Source organism: Triturus cristatus, chromosome 1_2 (genome assembly GCF_964204655.1).
Source record: "Triturus cristatus chromosome 1_2, aTriCri1.1, whole genome shotgun sequence".
Taxonomy (NCBI): Eukaryota; Metazoa; Chordata; class Amphibia; order Caudata; family Salamandridae; genus Triturus; species Triturus cristatus.
In genome coordinates, this window is record NC_140580.1 from 1,036,929,297 (window position 1) to 1,036,949,320 (window position 20,024).

Below are 20,024 nucleotides of genomic sequence, written 5' to 3' on the forward strand. Positions count from 1 at the left end.
TTACTTTCCCTTGCTTATATTGTATATCTCATATCCCTTTTTATTACTTCATTTCATATCAAGTACCAGTTTTTGCTTCTAATTATTTTGAATCTTTGATGTTTCATACTACAGCCTATGTTATTGCCATTACTTATCCTGATAATTGCTTTTGTTGTTATACTTTTCTTATTTCTATGTCTTATTTTGTAGCATTTGAACATTTTCTTTCAATAAAAATTTTTTGAACTTAAAAAAAAGAAGTCACTAGTAATTCCGCCTGGACACCGGCTTCGTTGGGTGATGAGAAATTGTGACCACATCACCTCTACCACCAACAGCTACCTATACTGAGAGGTCATTTTCCAACCTTGTTTTTTGGCTGCAAAAATCAGGTCTGTGTTCCGGCACCCAGTAAATCCATGTGTGGAATCAATGGAGAACTCTTCATGGGAAATTCACTGTGCTCACTTTGTAATTGATATTTGACAACCCTGGCATCTTGTTGTGCTAGCAAAGGGATCCTAAGAAATATTTTTTACAGATTAAGTATGCCTAAGTGCTTCCAAAATCGACATTTCTTTTATTCAGCAATTTGAGTCTGAACAAAATTATAATGCAAACCGTCACCTTCTCGTTGATCATACCAGCCTTGTAACTAAACATGGCCTGATAAGTAGGCCCCTAAAAACTGAAACATGATAGGACAACGCCACCCAATAATTACTATTTAATAGATTAACTCTATGATTAGACAGTCTGATATGTAATGATAATTCCACAAGCCACCCACATGCACACACACACATTCACACACCCTCACACACACACACATTCACACACACACACATTCACACACACATTCACACACCCTCTCTCTCACACACACACACACACACACACACACACACACACACACACACACACACACACACATTCACACGCACATTCACACACATACACATTCACACACCCTCTCACACACACACATTCACCCACACACACATTCACACACACATTCACACACCCTCACACACAAACACATTCACGCACACACACACACATTCACACACCATCACACACACAAGGATGCTGTGTATATGACATGCGCAGGGGTGAGCGCGGTTGGACGGACATGTGATTTGCTCTCAAAAGCCCTGGTCCCTTTCTGTCAGGCTGTCACTACGCATCCAAGGATTCGACCCCCCTGAGACCAGGGCACGAGGCTGGTACATGACAGCGCGGCGGGCTGACGGGTGAGCAGGCGCACTAATCACTTTGGAGGATTGAATCCTGCGACGAAATCTGCAGCCCGTGACTAATTCCTAATAAGGTCTCTGCACACTGCAGTGAAAGGAGGAAGTAATTATTGTGTAAGCCATCCCCCGATTGGCGAGATAACATTAAGAAGGATTTCTGAGAAGGTCAGACTCAGCAGTGACAGTTGGATCCTCTCTCTGCTGCACCAGAAGGCAGCTCTGCTAGAAATTATAAGTAGGACACCCAGCATTATTATATTTTATTTTTGGCATGTGTTTGCATTGATCCTCATTTATTTTTTGCCCATTTAATTGGTATTTATTCACAATTAGTTTTTAAGTTCCAAGAAAAAATTAAGAATTGTTTTCAACATTTATTTAAGAAGTTGCACTGTATTAGGGACTGTTAGGTTTCTAATTCTTTGGTGTTCATATAAATCAATGAATACAGAACAAGATTGCACGAGATTTCATCTTTATATATCTTTAAATGGCTGTCAAAACAGAAAAGAGTGAGACGTAATTATGTGGCAAACAGCTCCTAACAAACAACGGGTGTGCAATTAACGCACATGCATTGCTAATGAGATTCATGGATATTCATTAACTGCATGGATACACAGCAAACATTAACAATCCGTCTTCACGCAATGACACCAGAGGCGTAGCACAGGCCCTTGCAGGCCCCTGCAGCCCCTGTTGTGCAGGAGGCCCCCAGTCCATCAAGGGCCCCATTCAACCCAATGCCAATGAATATTGGAAGGAAATGGGAGACTCAGGGGCCCCTCACTACATTCTGTAGTGTGAGACCAATCGTTTTACGGTACACCATTGAGTCACACTGCTGTTAGTATGCATATGCACAAGTAAGATGCGCACAACAGCAAAGTAATGAAGGGCCTTGCGGCCCTGGCAATGTGTGGTCCTAGGGCCTGCTGATCCCCCTCAATCACCAGGTGATTAGTGTGTGTTCTCCAGGTTTCTTAGGTTTCCTGTGGTGGCTGTCCAGACAGCAGTAATCTGCTTGCAGGGATATCTCCTGTGCAGCTGGGTCTTTGAAGATTGGTTTAAACAGCTGCCACCAACTCAGTACTGGCATAATCGGGTTGTGGGTGATTTCTCAGGAAGTGGGGTGTTCAGTGGTGGCTTCACTAGCTTCTGTCATGCAGCCTTAAGCCTGCCGTCACCTTGAGGGAGCAGTCACATCTTATTTTTTATTTAGTTATTTTTTTATTTGCTATGCCCAAACCTAGCCTACATATCTTTTACTTTAGTGAGGGATTAAGGGATTTGCCTAAAATAACCCAATGCTGAGCTGAGGCAGGGACTCAACCCTAGTTTCCCAGTTCCAAAGTCATCAGCTATGGCCTTTAGGCTACATCCTCTCCATTGCTCCCCGACCTATAAATAAGCTGCATGGTGATTGGTGGATGCACTTTGATCAATCCCCGAGGCCCGTGATGTTAGTCCCTCACACTGCTTGGGTGCGAGCATGCCGGGGTCCATCACGGGGAACCTGCCACTGTTCATCACGGTTGACGCTCATCTGCAGGAATCAGTGAGGAAAAGGCGTCACCTGCCACATATCAGTCTGCTATTGAAGTCCTGGCAAAGACCTCTCCATTCATGCACAAAAGTGCCTTGAATGTCCCGACACACTGCACTGACCTAAAAGGCAGGAGGAACCTGTGCTGGCTGAAGGGAGGTTGTGAAGATAGCACACCTCTGTAGTGTAACTGTTGATCGAGGTGGGAAGCCAACAAATTAAAAGGGAGAGCCCAGCCGCTGGTTTGTCTTGTGCATGAGCCTTCAACCATTAAATGTTTGGCACGTAATTTATGCAACAAGCATGTAAAAATATGATAAAATCTCCTTCAAAACTTTAAAAAGAGTATTTCTTTAACATGCAGAAGCGTTTCATCTCTGTACTTCTAATTATATCCCTGCATTAAGTGGTTCTTACTAAAAGTTTTTTTGACATCAATTTTGAAACAGCCTTTAAAAGAATGTCACTAGTGAACAAAGAGGCCGGTCAGTTTTAATCTGTGCCCTATATGTGGCTTAGATTCGTATGATGCATGGAGCGGATCAACATTATAGTCTGTTAAATCAAACACAAGCGATGATCTTTCAGAAAGGAAGTGTAAGGAGGCATGGAGAACGAAAATACTTAGAAGCACAGAATGTGGTCCAGAGGGGAAGACGGTTTTCTGGTTTTATGTTGAAAAATTCAGCCACTAGGTGGGTATCTCTTTCTCTCACATATTGTATATCAAAGTTTAATGTTTTTCTATAATTCTTGACACATGGTGTTAGAGTGATGAGGGCGTCAGGCACAAGCCACATGAAAACTTCATGTGTTTTGGGGTTGATGGACAGACAACATCAGGCTGGGCCACAACCAGCATCAGTGGTATGCTCACCGCTGTGCAATTGTTCACTGTTACATACAGGCTGCTAGAAGTATCTTCCTTTCTCTGGTCATAGTGTGCCTAAAAAGATCTAATAATCTGAGATTATTATGATTTTAAATTTCATTCCACGTGCACCTTAGTTGCAGTCTGAGCGATTTAACAAAGACCACCATCACCAGTCCTGTTTTATAAACAGTTTCCTATTAACCTGATGTCTGTGCTAGGTGGCCTGATTTATTATGTGCCATGAGAGGGATTACGGACACCTGATATTCGCAGCAACTTCAAAATGAAAATACTCCATGCAAAACCATTTTGACAACAACACCGGCACTCTTGTGTCGTGGTGCAAGGGGGCCTGTGTTGGTGATAGGCTGCCACAAGTGCGCCAGCACAAGGCGAGAGCAGAAGGGTGCCATATCTTAGTAAATACGATGCATTTCTGCTCTGTCCCTATCATACAACTCAGCACAGAAATTTCCCTTACTGCATTGCATTGAATGCAAGTTTATTAAATCGGGGACTTAATCCAAAGCCTGTGGGTCTATGTAACTTGTGGAATACCCAGACTGTGATGCCTTATGAAGTTAGGGAGTGGGGAACAAGGCAAGTTGACTCTGGTATGGGCCCCGGTAAGGGTTTGTTAGGACACTGGCACACAACCAATACAATTCAATACAGTACAATTCAATACAGTAGGCATGTACCACAGGAAAATGAAATACATCTTCACATCATACCCAGCTAAAAGTACGGTGTCAAGATGAATATACGCACAACACACACTTTGTATTTAATGCTGCCTAACAAACTGCATATATTTATTTCATGTAATGTGTAAACTAATGTAAATTGATCAAAAACATATATGTAATGCATAAGTGTTGGACCTGGCTCTTTTTGCAGGGTTATCCGCAAACCTTTTTCCTTCCTCCTGCATTTTTTCTGACTTGTTTTTGTTGGTTTTCTGACTCTGGGCACTTTACCACTTCTGAAAAGTGCTAAAGTGCATGTGCTCTCTCTTGTAAACATGGTAAGATTGGTCTACACCGGGTCCCAGGATGCTTGTTTCCGGTTCAGGGAAGACCTGACTTGGCAGTTCAGTGACATAAAGAACGATGATGGATTCAACCCAGATCTGTGACTGGGGGTTAGTGTTTAAAAAGTTTCAGCACACCTTTCGTCATCTCCTTGTGTTTGCTTTGATTGCCCTAAATTGGCAAGGTATTCCCAGAAGTGGTCCCTTGCTCACTTTGCCACTGGATATAAGCTAACCTAGCTGATGCTTGTTTCCGGTTCAGGGAAGACCTGGCTTGGCAGTTCAGGCTGGACTGATCCCATGAGGCACAGGGTCAACACTGATTTGCATACAGCTGGGTCTCAACTGAGGTGGCGAAGTCTGCTAAAGAACGATGATGGATTCAATCCAGATCTGTGACTGGAGATGAGTGTCTGAAAAGTTTCAGCACTCCGTCCATCATCTCCTTGTGTTTGCTTTGTTCGCCCTAAGTTGGCAGGGTATGCCCAGACGTGGGTCCCTTGCTCACTTTGCCACTGGATTCTAGCTAGCCTGACTGATGAGGGGTGTTACCCCGAAACCGGTCCCAGGATGTTTGTTTCCAGTTCAGGGAAGACCTGGCTTGGCAGTTCGGGCTGGACTGCTCCCATGAGGCACAGGGTCAAGACTGATTTGCATATAGCTGCGTCTGAACTGAGGTGACGAGTTGAGCTAAAGAACGATGATGGATTCAACCCAGATCTGTGACTGGGGTGAGTGTCTGAAAAGTTTCAGCACTCCGTCCATCATCTCCTTGTGTTTGCTTTGTTCGCCCTAAGTGGCAGGGTATGCCCAGACGTGGGTCCCTTGCTCACTTTGCCACTGGATTCAAGCTAGACTGGCTGATGAGGGGTGTTACCCCGAAAACGGTCCCAGGTTGCTTGTTTCCGGTTCAGGGAAGACCTGGCTTGGCAGTTCTCGCTAGACTGTTCTCATGAGGCACAGGGTCAAGACTGATTTGCATATAGCTGGGTTTGAACTGAGGTGGCGAAGTGAGCTAAAGAACGATGATGGATTCAACCCAGATCTATTACTGGGGGTGAGTGGCTGAAAAGTTTCAGCACTCCGTCCATCATCTCCTTGTGTTGGCTTTGGCATATTTAATTTACCTGTAAGTCCCTTGTACAGTGGTATCTCCAATTTCCAGGGCCTGTAACTTACATGCTATTAGTGGGCCTGCAGAGCTGCTTGCGCCACCCACCGAAGTAGCCTTTCAAACCTGTCTCATGCCTCCGATGCTGCAGGGTCTGTGTGCGCAATTTACTGCCATAGTGATGTGGAATTTAAAGTATTTGCCACATGTGAAACTCCCCTTTTACTACATATAGGTCACCCCTAAGGTAGGCCCTAGGTAGCCCAATGGGCAGGGTGCTGTATAGATAAAAGGTAGAACATGTGCCTTTGTTGTGCGGCATACCCTCGCAGTGACAAACAGCCTATTTGGTTTCGCACAAATGTGAGGCTGCTCCTCTCATAGGGTTGCATTGGGAATTCCCTGATATGTGTTTCAGAGGTCATTTCTGATAGGAAATGGGTAGCGTGGCCATGTTTTCTATGTTTGGAATAGTAGGAATACATCCTGCTTATTGGTGAAAGCGGATTTGTTATTACTATTTTAGAAATGCCACTTTTAGAAGTGGGCATTTCTGTGTGCTTGTGACTCTTTGTGCCCTGCCTGGTTGTGTAATCAACGTCTGGTTTAAACTGATAGGAGCAGGGGATGTGCATTCACTGTAGACAGTCACGGGGGGGGGGGTTGAGGTGTGTCCTGCCTTTCCTGGGTGACTTATAGTAGGCTGAAAGGCACTGGTCTGCATTTAGAGTAGTGGGAGGAGTTGTCACCTGCACCTGAATAGGGCTGTGCCTAACTTTCACAATGCTTTCTCCGCTCCTCCTGTAGTGTGTCTGGATCTAGGGCCTGGCAATTGAATGGGGGTGTTGTGCACTTCTGAAGTTTGTTTGAAGTTCCCCAGAACAAAGACTTCAGGCGTATAAGTACAGGGGCTGTGACCCCATGATTCAGACACTATGTGGGACTTCTAACCAGTCGCTGCTGGCTCTACAAGTTGCACACTGCCAGGAGGAACCACCATCTGAACTTGCTTGCTTTGCTGTGGTGACTTGTGGCCTGCTAGCTCACAAGGAGGACTGCCACTTTGCTTTGAAAGGACCCTGATGAGCTGGCCTGCTGGTTATTCTGTGCTCTAGTGCCCCCAGTTCTTCTCCAGGTACTGGGTAGTGTGCCCTTCCCCCCTGTTTTGTGAGCCTGTGGAAGGTTGCGCTGGAGTGAGCCTCAATCATCTTGATGGCACATGACGAGCACTCCCCTTTTGCTGAGGTGGCGCACAGTGTGTTGAGCACTTCACTTTTGGCCACTCTGAAGGTCTGAAGGGCTGGCTCTCTCCCGCGGATTGCCCCCCCCCCCGCCGTACCACACTGTGACTCTCCCCGAGGCAGTGTGGTGCTGAGGGCCAGACCCTAATGCTGCCTAGGGAGCCGATCTAGCAGAAGCTACAAGGAATAAAACGGTGAGGCTGACCCTGCTCCTATGTGGGCGGTGCTGGGTGACACCGATAGATAAGGGCTCTGTACAGCTCCAGGCACACCACACTGGGGGACTGCAAGGCGGATCCTCGACTCCTGGTGGTGGAGTTCGGGCCTGCTTATCTCAGACCTGGGTGGTCCCAGTGGGGTTGCTCGGTGCTCCTCGTCTTATAGGCGCCATTGATTTCAACAGCTGACCGTACGGTAATGGGCAGCTGCCGTTTGCTCTCCTCACACACGTGAAATACAGCGCTAGGTCTCCCGCGCATCACTGTGATTGTGCGCCCCGTTCTATGGGTGCATTTCTGGTGGGGGTGCCTGGCTGCCAGGTTGTTAGTGGCACAGGACCTTGGAGACACAAAGGGTGAGTCCTTGGCGGAGGCACCACTTCGGTAGTCGTAGAACAGATTACCATATAATCTCTAATAGGAGGGCAGGTGTTCCTGCACTCTCCCTTATGAACATGGGGACTGACAGATAGCACCATATTTGAGGTAGTAGGTGGGCAGGTGCTCTGTAACCTATGCGTGGTGCTCTCATTATTGAGCAACTCACTATAGGAGCGCAGGTGCTGCCCTAGGTGTTGTTTATGTAATATATGGTGACATGCATATATTGACACAGCATTTATGATCCTTCTGTGGTTTACGGTATATTCTGTTGCAGCTCAGGCCCTGATATTATGACATATGTTGCTTTGCCTTACAGTATGAGGACACTATTATTTCAGGAAGTTGCCTTTATTTATGTGCACAGTGATGGTGTCTTTGTGATGTGTGCTATCTATGAGTATTTACCCTAGTGCATTTTCAGTGCTGTTATGACCGTTCCTTAGGGCAAAGTGATTTTGTGATCTATGTGACATTATGACAATTGCCTAGTTGGCAAAGTGATTTATGTGATTATGGTCTAAATTATTTTATGTGTAATACAAAGCAAATATTTATATAACCTTGTGTGGAGTCTCTTTTTGTGATATGCCTAGTGTGTCACTGGTGTGTGGGTGTGTTGCGCAAATGCTTTACACATTGCTTCTGGGATAAGCCTGACTGCTCTGCCAAGCTACCACGGGGGTGAGCAGGGTTATCTTGGGTGTGTAACTCCCTTACCCTGACTACAGTGGTGGGTTCTGTCTGGCTTAGGTGCATACTTTAGTAATCCAGAAACCTCATTTCTAACAATAAGTAAGATTTTGTGATCTATGTGACATTATGACAATTGCCTAGTTGGCAAAGGGATTTATGTGATTATGATCTAAATTATTTTATGTGTAATACAAAGCAAATATTTATATAACCTTGAGTGGAGTCTCTTTTTGTGATATGCCTAGTGTGTCACTGGTGTGTGGGTGTGGTGCGCAAATGCTTTACACATTGCTTCTGGGATAAGCCTGACTGCTCTGCCAAGCTACCAAGGGGGTGAGCTTCAATGCTCATGTATGCACACTGATAGGTCTCCTGCACACTGCACACACCACAGTGATAACCCTTAGATATTCCAAGCATGTGTACACACAATTGACTTATAATGTGCAGGCACAAACATACAGAAAAAAACAATTGGGCAATGCTTTTGTGTACAACACACCATGGTAGAGCACTGGTACAAATTGCATGCCTGAGCAAAATGCATCAGTAGAGAACACAAAGCCATTGGATCTGTACTTAACTTTTGCTGATGAATCACACAATACTTGCTAAAAAAATAATTAATGATCAAGCACAAATGATTCTGAACACACACACATATGTGAATGACTTAAAGCCAATGAATATGCATACAATAGCCAAACACAGTGTACATATACACAAAAAGAAGCAGAAAATAACAAACGATGAATTAAAGACACCAAATACAACTGCACACATTCATGCGGATGAAGCATAGTCATAGAGTAGGATGAAAAAGCATTCTGAGGATTTAAATGTACCCCACGCTAATAAAGCAAGGCACACAATATAAATGTAGAATAAATATATATTGTAGTTTTGTAGTTGGAGAAAATAGGAAAATGAAGGGTGCAGGTAGGCAGAAGGGGATACACTGCATTTAGCAGGATGGGACGCACTACATCTGGCAGGGTGATAAGGCATGCTTAGGACAGGCTTTGAGGAAGTTAAGCAGGCTGAGTTTAGCAACCAGGGGCAGCATTATGTAATGGGTGCACTGCTCCTGCTTGTGCAGTGGCGCTGATACATTCTATAGACTTTCTAGAGACATAGAAATCAGTTTCCTGATCCCATGCCATTAAGAACTTAGCCAATGTGCCAACCCACAGCAGAAAAACAGTTGTGTTGCAACTACTGCACAACCCACTGAGCAATATTTTTGTGAGATGTGTTCAAGGTAGCAGTCAATCACAATCAGTGAAACCACAATCCCTTTTTCATTAAGGAATAACAAACTCAAAAAGCAATAGAACACAAAGGATACATTTTAAATATTTATTTTCAAACTTAAATCCTAGCCTATGAATGTTAACCACAATTAAGGCAGATAATATGGTAGCAGCAATGATTACAGCAATGATTACAAGAAGCTTGAATACCACTTCAACATGATTGCTGTTACTAATACATAACAATTGGATTCTTTTTCTGCTTCTTCTGTGCACTAGTCTTTTCTAGAATTCTCCCAAAGCAGGAAATAAAACCTATTTTGAGTTTCAGAGATGGATAACAACTGCATACCTGTTTGAACAAGGACGTTCTGTGTTCAAGAAAATAGCAGGGCCTGCTATTCTTGTCTCATGAGGACCACTGCCCTGAAACATCAGTGCATGAAGGCTAAGTGCCTCCCTTTCTGGTATCCTTCAACAGGAACCGCAGACATGATTTATAACCTGTCCCAGTGTCGCCCTGTGTGAAGACTCCTCTTTCCACTTCACTTTCTGTGCTCAATATTTATAAAAATAATCCTATTATTAACCCCTTCCCCGCTCATGACGGAACCACTCCGTCATGAGCCGCGGGTGCGCTGTGCTCATGACGGAGTGGTTCCGTCATGCTGCGGCCGTTGGCGGCCGCTCCGCCCACGCGGCGCTAATTCTCCGCCTGTGCGGGCGATTAGCGCAGTGGGCGGAGACGTGACGGAACCACTCCGTCATGAGCACAGCGCCACCGCAACTGCCCCCAAACCCCCCCAGCGCCGCGGCGGAATTCCTGCCGCGGCGAAGGGGGTAAGAACTCTTGGTGAAAACAACTGATAGAAAGTGACATGAATCCCCTTGAATTATTTTTATTCTATTTGAATGTCATCAAAGTGAGAAATGAGGTTATTACCCTTCTAGAACTCATAAAAATTAATAACAAGCGGATGTAAAAATGAAGCAGTCAGCATTTAGATAAAACATTGGAAATAGTTTCAAGTAGGCTTGATTACCACACTGCAGAACATAATAATATATATCCAACATGTGTCATTAAAATCATGTGCGTTCAGCAATTTTATCAATTGTTTACTGTGTGTAAGTCAAGCAGGGGAATGCCCAGAATAGAAAGGACACAATATTCATAACAACCTTCTACTAGATGTACTAACAGGGACAGCACACCCTATAACAGATAATGCTCTGCATCCAGGACAGATGCAAACTTGTCTCTGCCCTTGGGTCAATGCATTAATAAAAGGCAGAGACTGTTTGAAGCAGACGCTTTGTCTTTCACAGTTCAGGCAGAATGTGGCCTGCTTTACAGACAAAGATCTCCCTGTAGGTAGGTGCAGTGAGTGACTGTACCCACCTGCAAGGGGGTATCTGGGGGAGTCCATATAAACCCCCTTTCCCTGCTCTCTAAGGGTGTACTCAGGGGCACACAGACTGTGCACCACTCCTTTGTGGCACTCAGTCAGGGTACCTTCTGACAGGCTCTTTTCCTTTATGCCCACAGTCATGAAATGGAATGGGCACAGAGGCAGAGACCCCATGCAAACGAGGGAATGCCCCTTACGGTTGATCTGGTACTATACGTGTGCACAAGCATCTGCGTCCCCTTCTATAATACAAAAGCATGCCTGGGGTGCAGAAAGAGGACACATCTTGGGCCCAAGTATCTGGGAATTGAAGAGGAGATGGGAGTTGGTCTCACTGGAGCACCAGTTCCCCACAATAATAAAATTGCCCCCATACTTGTTTTAAAGCTATGAATAGCTAAAAGAATATGCTGAGTTTTGAGAAGTCTGGTTTCATAATTTGGCCCAATCCTTAACACATTGTTTCAATGAATCACTGATGATGTATTATAGAAACACATACTGCAGATGTACACAGTGCTTCATGAACAATCACCTCAATATCATGTACAGACATGTACTTCATGTGCCATCTCCATATGCACAAAGACCTAGGGGCTCATTTATGAGCCCCTGCGTCACTTTTGCGCTGCCGGTGCGTCACTTTTTGTGACGCACCAGTGGCATAAAACATGCGCCATGTTGCGCCATATTTACAAAGTGACGCATCTAGGTAGATGCGTCACTTTGTAAACCCCTGCGCCACATTATACCTGCGCCAGGTATAATGTATGCAAGGGGGGCGTTTTGACGCAAGAAAGGGTCGTAGAAGTGACGCAGTAAAATCTACGAGATTCCACTGAGCCACTTTTAGTGTGCAAATGCGTCAATTTCTTGCGCCTGCCTCACAGCAGGCGTAAGACTGACGCAGGCCTTTTCACATGGGGCTTGCCCCATGTGAAAGGACACATTGCTGGAGTTGCGTCACTTTCGTGACACACTCCAGCGATGCGTCACTTTTGCGCCTACAGATACGTCAGAAATACTGACGTATCTGTGACTCCTTGCGACATGATGCATCATACTGTAAATATGACGCATCACTGGAGTCGCAGGGAGGGCGCAGTGAAAAGTGGCGCATCACTGTTTTCACGCAGTGATGCGTCACTTTTCATAAATGAGGCCCCTAATGTTTATGATGAGATACATGCCGCAAATATACATAAAGTATACATGAAACTTATTGAACAAATTCAAAGCATAAGACAATTAAGAACAGGGAACACTGCTGCTGTACAAACTGAGGAGCCCATTGCTGAATGTTTGCAGTAATTGCAAGGTAATTCCGAGGGTTCCCCTTTTGGCAGTGAATGCTTGCAGATGTCAGGGAAGTCACTGCTAAATATCTCCATGACATCTTGGTTTTCTAAAGTGGCTGTAGCCATTTTCCCTTTCAGGGCTGAATAAATAACTAAGTATTGCCTGAGCCTTGCTGGGCAATCTCTGAGCTCTTGGGCCTCGTGGCTCCACTACACACACCCTTCTTATGCCAGGCCATATGAAAATCGAGCAGCGAAAACTGACTCCCTTTAAACAGTGCTACAAATGCTTGGTGGTGAATAAGTTGGAAAGACAGGTACTGCAATTTATTAAATGGTGCCATACAAATTTTAGTTACAATTATATTTGCTTATCCTGTTTAAAAAAAAAACAGATGTATCTTTTTAAAACGTCTTTTTGTGAAATATGGCATTAAGTCAGCTGGAACAGCAACCCTGTTGTTATTTTGTCCCGGAAATTAATAGATGTTTTGCAAAATGTTTTACTTTTTAAAAAGTTTTTTTAAAAATGTACTAGCACTTGAATCATACATGTTAATCTACTTTACAACTCCTCTAGAAATATCTTTTAAAAACCTTTTCTATGAAATATGGTACTAAGCAGGGCTGGACTGGGAACAAAAACCGGCCCTGGCAAACTGCTCAGCTGCCCTCCCCCCGGGGTGAGGGGGGGTGCAGCCGAGCAGCTTGCGAGGGCCGGTTTTGGACAATTTTGCTACTGGGGGCCGATATTGCCGACCAGAGGTAACAAAAACGGCCCCTATGGGCCCAAAACTGGCCTCCACCCTAGCGGCCCACCAGGGAAACGCCCGGTCCCCGCTACAGCCAGTCCGGCCCTGGTATTAACCCCTACCATGATTATGACGAGCACAGCTCGTCATGAGTCACAGTGGAGCTGTGCTCATGACGAGCTGGGCTCGTCATAACGGCCACGGTACGCCCACGCGCGATTGATTCCCCACCTGTGCGGGTGAATTAATCAGTGGGTGGAGTCGTGACGAGCCCAGCTCGTCATGAGCACAGCTTCACTGTGACTCATGACGAGCTGGGCTCATCACGAGCACCGCGGCGCCTCGCCCCCCTCCCCCTGCGCCTTGGGGGAATTACCCCCGCAGCAAAGGGGTTAAGTCAGCTAGAGCAGCAACCCAGATGTTACATTGTCCAGTAAATGTATTGATGTGTTGCAAACTTAAAAAAAAAAAAGTAAGGTTTTAAAAAATTATTTTTTATTACTAAACCTTGAATCTTGTATATTACAATACTGTTGATCTCATTGTAGATCTAAAACTTTAATAACATCGTGGAAAATCTTGGCAGTGAATACTTCACCAAATTTCCAACTTGACAGGGTTTTATGAAACCAGTGACAGAGATCGTCTGATTTATGTATGCTTGTTCGTACTAGAGTCTTGTTATTGGCAAAATAGAAGAGAGTAGTAGTATGTTGAGGAGAATCATGCTGCATACATACTTAATAACTAAGAAAGGTGCCCATTTTTGTTGCTCCTCTGTGAATGTTCTTGGCACAAGACTTCAAACCTACATATCTAGGCTTTCAGGAGCTCCTTTGCTGGTTCCATAGTTAGAACCTCTCAGAGGAGCAAATGACTCCACCATCTCCTCATGGTCTAATGTGGCTTGATACCACAACTGGTAGGTTATGCGCCTTAAAGGTTTGCAAGTCTGATAGCATGGCAGTCACAGGTCTTTACAATACCTAATAAGTTACACAATTACACCGGCATAATTACAATTTCGCCTGGGCTTCATTTTCACCCTGGATATATTCAGAGATTTGTCTGTTTCGACTGGGAATAGGGAGAGAACATCCTTAAAATGTATGGCAGTGTAATGAAAGGGAAAAATATTTTTCTTGAAAGGAAAAAAGAAAATCTTGCAAATAATCTCGAAAATTAATTGCACACACACACACACACATATATATCAGGGTTGGGTTAACTCACAAATATACTCTGAAAAGTTTCACAAAAATTAAGTAACATTTACTTGCCAGTATTTCTTGTGAAAATTAAATGTAAGTGGATAGATACTTCACATTCAAAAGTCACACAAGATATTGGCAAAACACTGGTTTAAGGAGAACATTTCTCTTAGCTTCGATTTTAATTTTCCTTGAAGTAATGTAATGCTCAAACCAGCCTTCTGCAGAAGAAAAAGAGCTCAACATTTTGCACCTGCTATGCCTTGTGAAATTTCATGAAATTGGCGGAACAAAAAAATCACAAAGTACAGGACGAATATATATATATATATATCTGTGTTACTTTGACACTTGTAAAAAAAGCTTTAACTTGTGATACAATTGGAAATTCATGTAAGAATTCTAGAGCTGGTCCAGGGAAATTAGGACTGCCTCTGCTCTCAAAGATTATTTGTGAAATTCTATGTGAATGCCATAAATTTCAGAAATTCACTCTACAAACAGGAGCACGTGGGAAGGAATACATTCCCTAACATTTTGAGAAATATGGCGTGATTATCCATGTCCCATCTACTGATTTAGCACAAGTCCAAAAGACACTTCATAGATTTAAAACTTTCTAAATATGCAAAGTGCAGACATTAGTTGTTAGTCACTGGGAATAAAAAACAGAGAGGACCAGAATTCTTCTCTCAGTAATTCAGTCATTTTTTTAACCGTGTCCCTTCCTTCGTCTGCATCTACCCTGCCCTGTCCTTACCTTGGAGGTGAAGCTTGCTTTCGGTGCTCTGCAGCAGGACGGAACTCACAGAGTCCAGGTTGTCGTAACTGCTACATCCCAGAGGACCAGTCCTGGTTTCTGTGACCTACAAGACAGAGAGCTTTGTGATGTTGTGCTTCTGTTAGCGAAGGCATCACATATAGGTTCATCTTCAGAACTTTGTCATAATTTCTTGTACTGCTGGTTACAGGCGAGCATTCTCCATATTTCTCACTAAATTGCAATAATCTCATTGGAGGGGACTAGTTTTCCCCACAGGTGTGTGTAAGCATGTGACTTAAATAGTAAGAAAGTAGCTACAATCTAAGCGAGCCCTCCATGCAGTGATGTTTTTAGTAGGGAGTTCGGATGTAGCGATAGAGAGAAGGCAGAAGTGAGGATTCTACGTGTAAGAGTGTGGGATTACAGTGGGGCGGCGAAGGAACTATTGGGGATGTGAGGTGAGTGGAAGAGCAGTGGGTGGAAGGGATGGAGCCTATCAGATCTGGACTTCAATTATATTATCCTTTCTGTGAGAGCTATTAAAGTAGTCAGATTATATCTACCCTGTTCTGGCAGTGGGCAATATTTATATATTTCCTATCAAGTCCTCAAGGCGCCCCAACACATAGGGAAGCTCTCTTCATCACTTCCACTCAGAAATGTGTTCTAGACAGGGAGGCTATTTCTTTATGCCTCTCACCAGGAACTCAATGGGTGCTACTGTGAAGGAAGGTTTTTAATGTGGCTCACCCTGCGAGCGTCTTTTAATCCACCCTGTGCGATGTTAGTCTCAACAGCACACTTGGGGGAGGGCTTTATCCCTCTATTGATACTTTACACATGCTTGACACCAGGTGCAGCAAGGCTTATACTGGGCTATGGCATAGTAAATGTTTTTTTTTTCTTCAAGTGATGGATCCCAATATTTTGTACTAGGCATCATTAGTATGTCTGTAAGCGTGCATTACTCCCCCATAAGCAGTGTAAAAAAGACACAAAGCCATTTTCAGTCTGCACAAACATCATATGTATTTGCACTTTTCAATAACGAAAATAATAGTGTCTAGGATAGAGAACACATCACACATGGTCAAAGTACATTGTTTACTAAGTAAGTTCTCATCTTTTGAAGACTCTTTGCCTCCTTTTCCCAAAACCCATCATCTAATCTGCCCCTTCCTCCCCCTTCAAGGGCATCAGAGCTCCACTTGCTTCCTAGCACTGTGCCCAGTGACCGCCCTTAGTAAACTCTCTCAATCAGAGCACTGAAGTCCATTTTGGAAAGAGTTTATCATCAAAGACGTTTCTTCTTTCTGATGATTATTGTACCCAATCTCAGTTCTGCTTGTTTCAGCACTCTCACAGGAAGAAAGATTGAGTGAATCGACAACGACTTTGACATGGTGATTGCGACCCCATGGTTACGGATAGTCCCAGGCTGTGGATGCACACGCCCAGTGAGTCTCTGGATTTAAAAGGACCGCAGCTGGATTTCTGAAGCTACAGCATGATCCTTGCTTTAGATTGTGCTCTTTTCACATCTTCCAACTATTCACAGATCAGCCTGTGCATATTGCTCTGGCCTGAGGGTGGAAAATCCCTGCCTATACATCAAACTAATTTAATTAGACAATTAAACGATGTTTCTCCATCTGGCACACGTAAAGCAGTACCGATATCAGCGGCTGCAGATCTGCACGACCGAAAAACACGGAAATTCTACTAAGAAATTCCAATGCCCTCGCTTATTTAGACCTGTGAGGAAACCCGTAGGCTCAAAGTTTAAATAAACCAACCTCTTCTTACTAAACACATCATTTTTTTAAAGTTTTTCTGGGTACTCCTGCAGCACCCAGCACAGAAAGTCAAACCCTTGCAAGATACCCTCGGGGTCCTCCTATTGGTTTTATGAGTCCATAAAATAACCATAACGCGCGCACTTGCAATGCACTGCTAATTACCTCCCATATTACATCACTAATGTAATGTTCTATGAGATCATTGCTAACATCATTGCAACATTTGAGGTGACTTTACTGCTAATAACACTGTGCATGATGGGGGTGCAAAATATAGTTACTTTAGTACTTAAGACATGAGTTATAGTTACGTGAGATAACTATGACTGGTGAATGTAGGTGGATTTGTTGGTTTAAAACTATATGTTTTAACTGACATTTTCACCTAGCTATACCGTCCCTTTAACCGTTGCTTTTGTGATGAAAATAAATATTTCAATTAATTTCAATTTCCCTCGTACTCTGGTATGTTGTGCTAATATGTTGTTCTTGGTCTCTATTTCACATGACCATTGCATCCTGACTTCTCATATCCCACAGTGTGTTAAGTCATTGATGACAGACTCATATACCTTAATAGCACCAGTGGAGATCTGGATCTCATGGAGACGTCGCATGGTGCCATCTCGGTCAACAAAGTAGGAAGATGCCAGTTGGTGTAGTGCTTCCACGCTCTGTGTGGCATTGCCTGACTTACGGTCCAGCCGGCTTTTGTCCATGTACATGGTAAGTGCTTCCTCACCTACAGAGAAAGGTAAGGAGAATTTAAGAGAATGTTGCAGAACAATTCATTATTTAAAATGCATGCAGGATACAGAAGTTTCATAATGTCGTGAAATAAGTCTACATCACGTTTACCATAGTATTTCTAATGTTGTAACAATTAGGTGGAAGATAATTCAAGTCCGTAAAAACTTGGATTAACACGATTGCTGGAAACCATGTGCAGGCAACCGATCATAAAATCCATTAAAATAAATTGCCAATTGAACGCATCCTCCTTGAAAACAGCATTCATCAAACATGTTCTAACAAACTAATATTAGAATGCTGAGATTCTGACAGATCATCAAGATATTTGGAATCTTTCTGAAGCTCCTGGTTTGGGGGAATTTATTTTGAAGCTAGGACCAGACCCATCAGAAAAAATGTAAGATCATAGATGGACCCCGGATCCATTTCTGCCCTACCCTTAGACCAGAAATAGCTATTTTGGCCTTATGAGATGGTTTCATATACACATTTGCAGAGTCATATGCGGACCCTCTTATATCTACTCACAACATTTAACTTAGTGATATATACTACATGTGGGAGTGTGTTGTGCGTGTAATCAAGCACTGTGTCCACGGAGCCTTTATGGCTTTACATTTCTTGCCAAAGTCTGCAAAATGTTGTTTTCTGTGTGGTTGGTCACAGCTTCTCCCACATTGGCATCCCTGTTAAATACTGAATTTAGACAACTGATGGATCTCTAAAGATATTTTATACTATTTTTTAGTTTGACATACAAGTTTATTTGCAGGTCTTAGATGCCTGGATCAATATACTAAATTACATAAAATGGCTATCCTAGAAAGTTCGGACATCTCTATTGTTGCAACTCTAACATCCCGCTTCTATGACCAAGACATGACTCTGTCCTAGATACGCGGGGTTGTCATTAGCTACTCTTAAGCAAAAACGGGGTTCTTCCTAATCAGAAGTGAAAGCTTTAAACCAAAATTATACTATAAAGCCTTCTCCCTCTTCTACACTAGCAGTGCCCCGTCTCTGGGGTTCTACCTTAATCTGCACCTATCCTTTAAAGAGAAGACTAAAAAAAAATATTAGAGGGCTTGGTATTGCAAATAGGTTCTTTGCAGGATCTAATCATGCACCCCAGGCCGCTCATTACACTCCACAATTCCGGCTCTCACTTTTTCTCACACTGTTAAATGCAATGCGATGCTGACTGGCCTGTTACATTCCACCCTCATATGACTTTAGGACCTCTCGTATGCCGCTACTTGCTTCATTATCTGTAGAAGGCTAATACAACCCTATAAAATCCACAGTCTAGAAACTTAACTAGATTCCCATTCCAGCACGACTGAAATTTACATCTCCCTGCTCAATCTATAAAGTCATCAACATCAATAAACAGCGGGCTTTCTAGCCAATAACAAACACCTCTCCATGTACGGCAGGCCACTGGAGAGGTGAGCATTAGACTTCAAGCTTGAACATTCTAGAGCACTTGTAAATCTATCACAAACAAAGGCAAATGCAGTAGCGGCTGGTGTGCTTGAGGAGTGGTGAGCAGGTGGAAAGGGGATGGAGGGAATGGGGGTCAGGTAAGGGGTATAAGGACTGCGGGTGAAACATTAAACAAATTCCCTGCGGCTGTGCCCCAAACGCCCTTCTGCTCCTCCTCACTGCAGGAAGGCACAGACTCCCAGAATGCCATGCGGCAAATCCTGAAGCAGCTCTTACACATGAGAGCAGCTTCAGGATTGGCCTGAACGCCTTTGATTTGTGCTCCGGGACAGACTGTGAGTCTGTGACTGCTCTCTGCAACGCAGCTCCATTGCTGGGTTGGAGAGAGCTTTCACTGCGCATGCCGTTTGGCCAGCCTGAGACGGCCAGCAAACCGTCATGCGAAGAGATGGGAGTGTATTACCACTCCCTTCAGTGCCTGTCACTCCGAGGTCCCACACCCAAGATTCAGCAGTTGGCAGGAAAGGAGAACTAAAATGAGTGTTAATTATAATTTTATTTTTCCTTTCCTGCCAATTTTGAGGGAGGCGACACTCCTCCGCCATATCGAAGGAGCGTCTCTGGGCAAACCGGGAGCCAAAACCAGTCCTTGCAAATTTCGTCATACCGGCCCCCACACTGTAGGTGGTCAGTGGGCAGGGCATGGCAAGGGGAGTTTGGGGAAGTTCCTCCAAAGAAATGTTTAAAAGAAATTGCAAATATGTTGCGTTTTACAACACATTTTTATATTATGATCCCTAGTCCAATTATGGAATGGATGGATGTAGATTGAAGACATGGTTGCATGGCTCAATGAATGAATAGTTGTATGGTGAGGAGTGGGTGGATAAATAAAGACTTTTAGCTATGTGGAGTAAACGGTCTCAATGCACTAACCAAGGGTGGGTTCTCTGGTATTCATGTTATCTTACACATTGAAGCATCACCCTCCACAAACAC

General features: G+C 43.9%; 1 protein-coding gene across 1 annotated transcript in view; it reads right to left on the reverse strand.

The window, feature by feature from the left end:
- The window catches only part of BRINP1 (BMP/retinoic acid inducible neural specific 1), a 418,088-nt gene that overhangs the window by 95,477 nt on the left and 302,587 nt on the right, over window positions 1-20,024 (reverse strand). The window contains exons 4-5 of the mRNA XM_085612183.1: window positions 17,399-17,568; window positions 15,025-15,130 (exon numbers count right to left, since the gene is read on the reverse strand). Coding sequence (XP_085468309.1) covers window positions 15,025-15,130; window positions 17,399-17,568 — 276 coding nt within the window. The remainder of the gene's footprint in view (window positions 1-15,024; window positions 15,131-17,398; window positions 17,569-20,024) is intronic.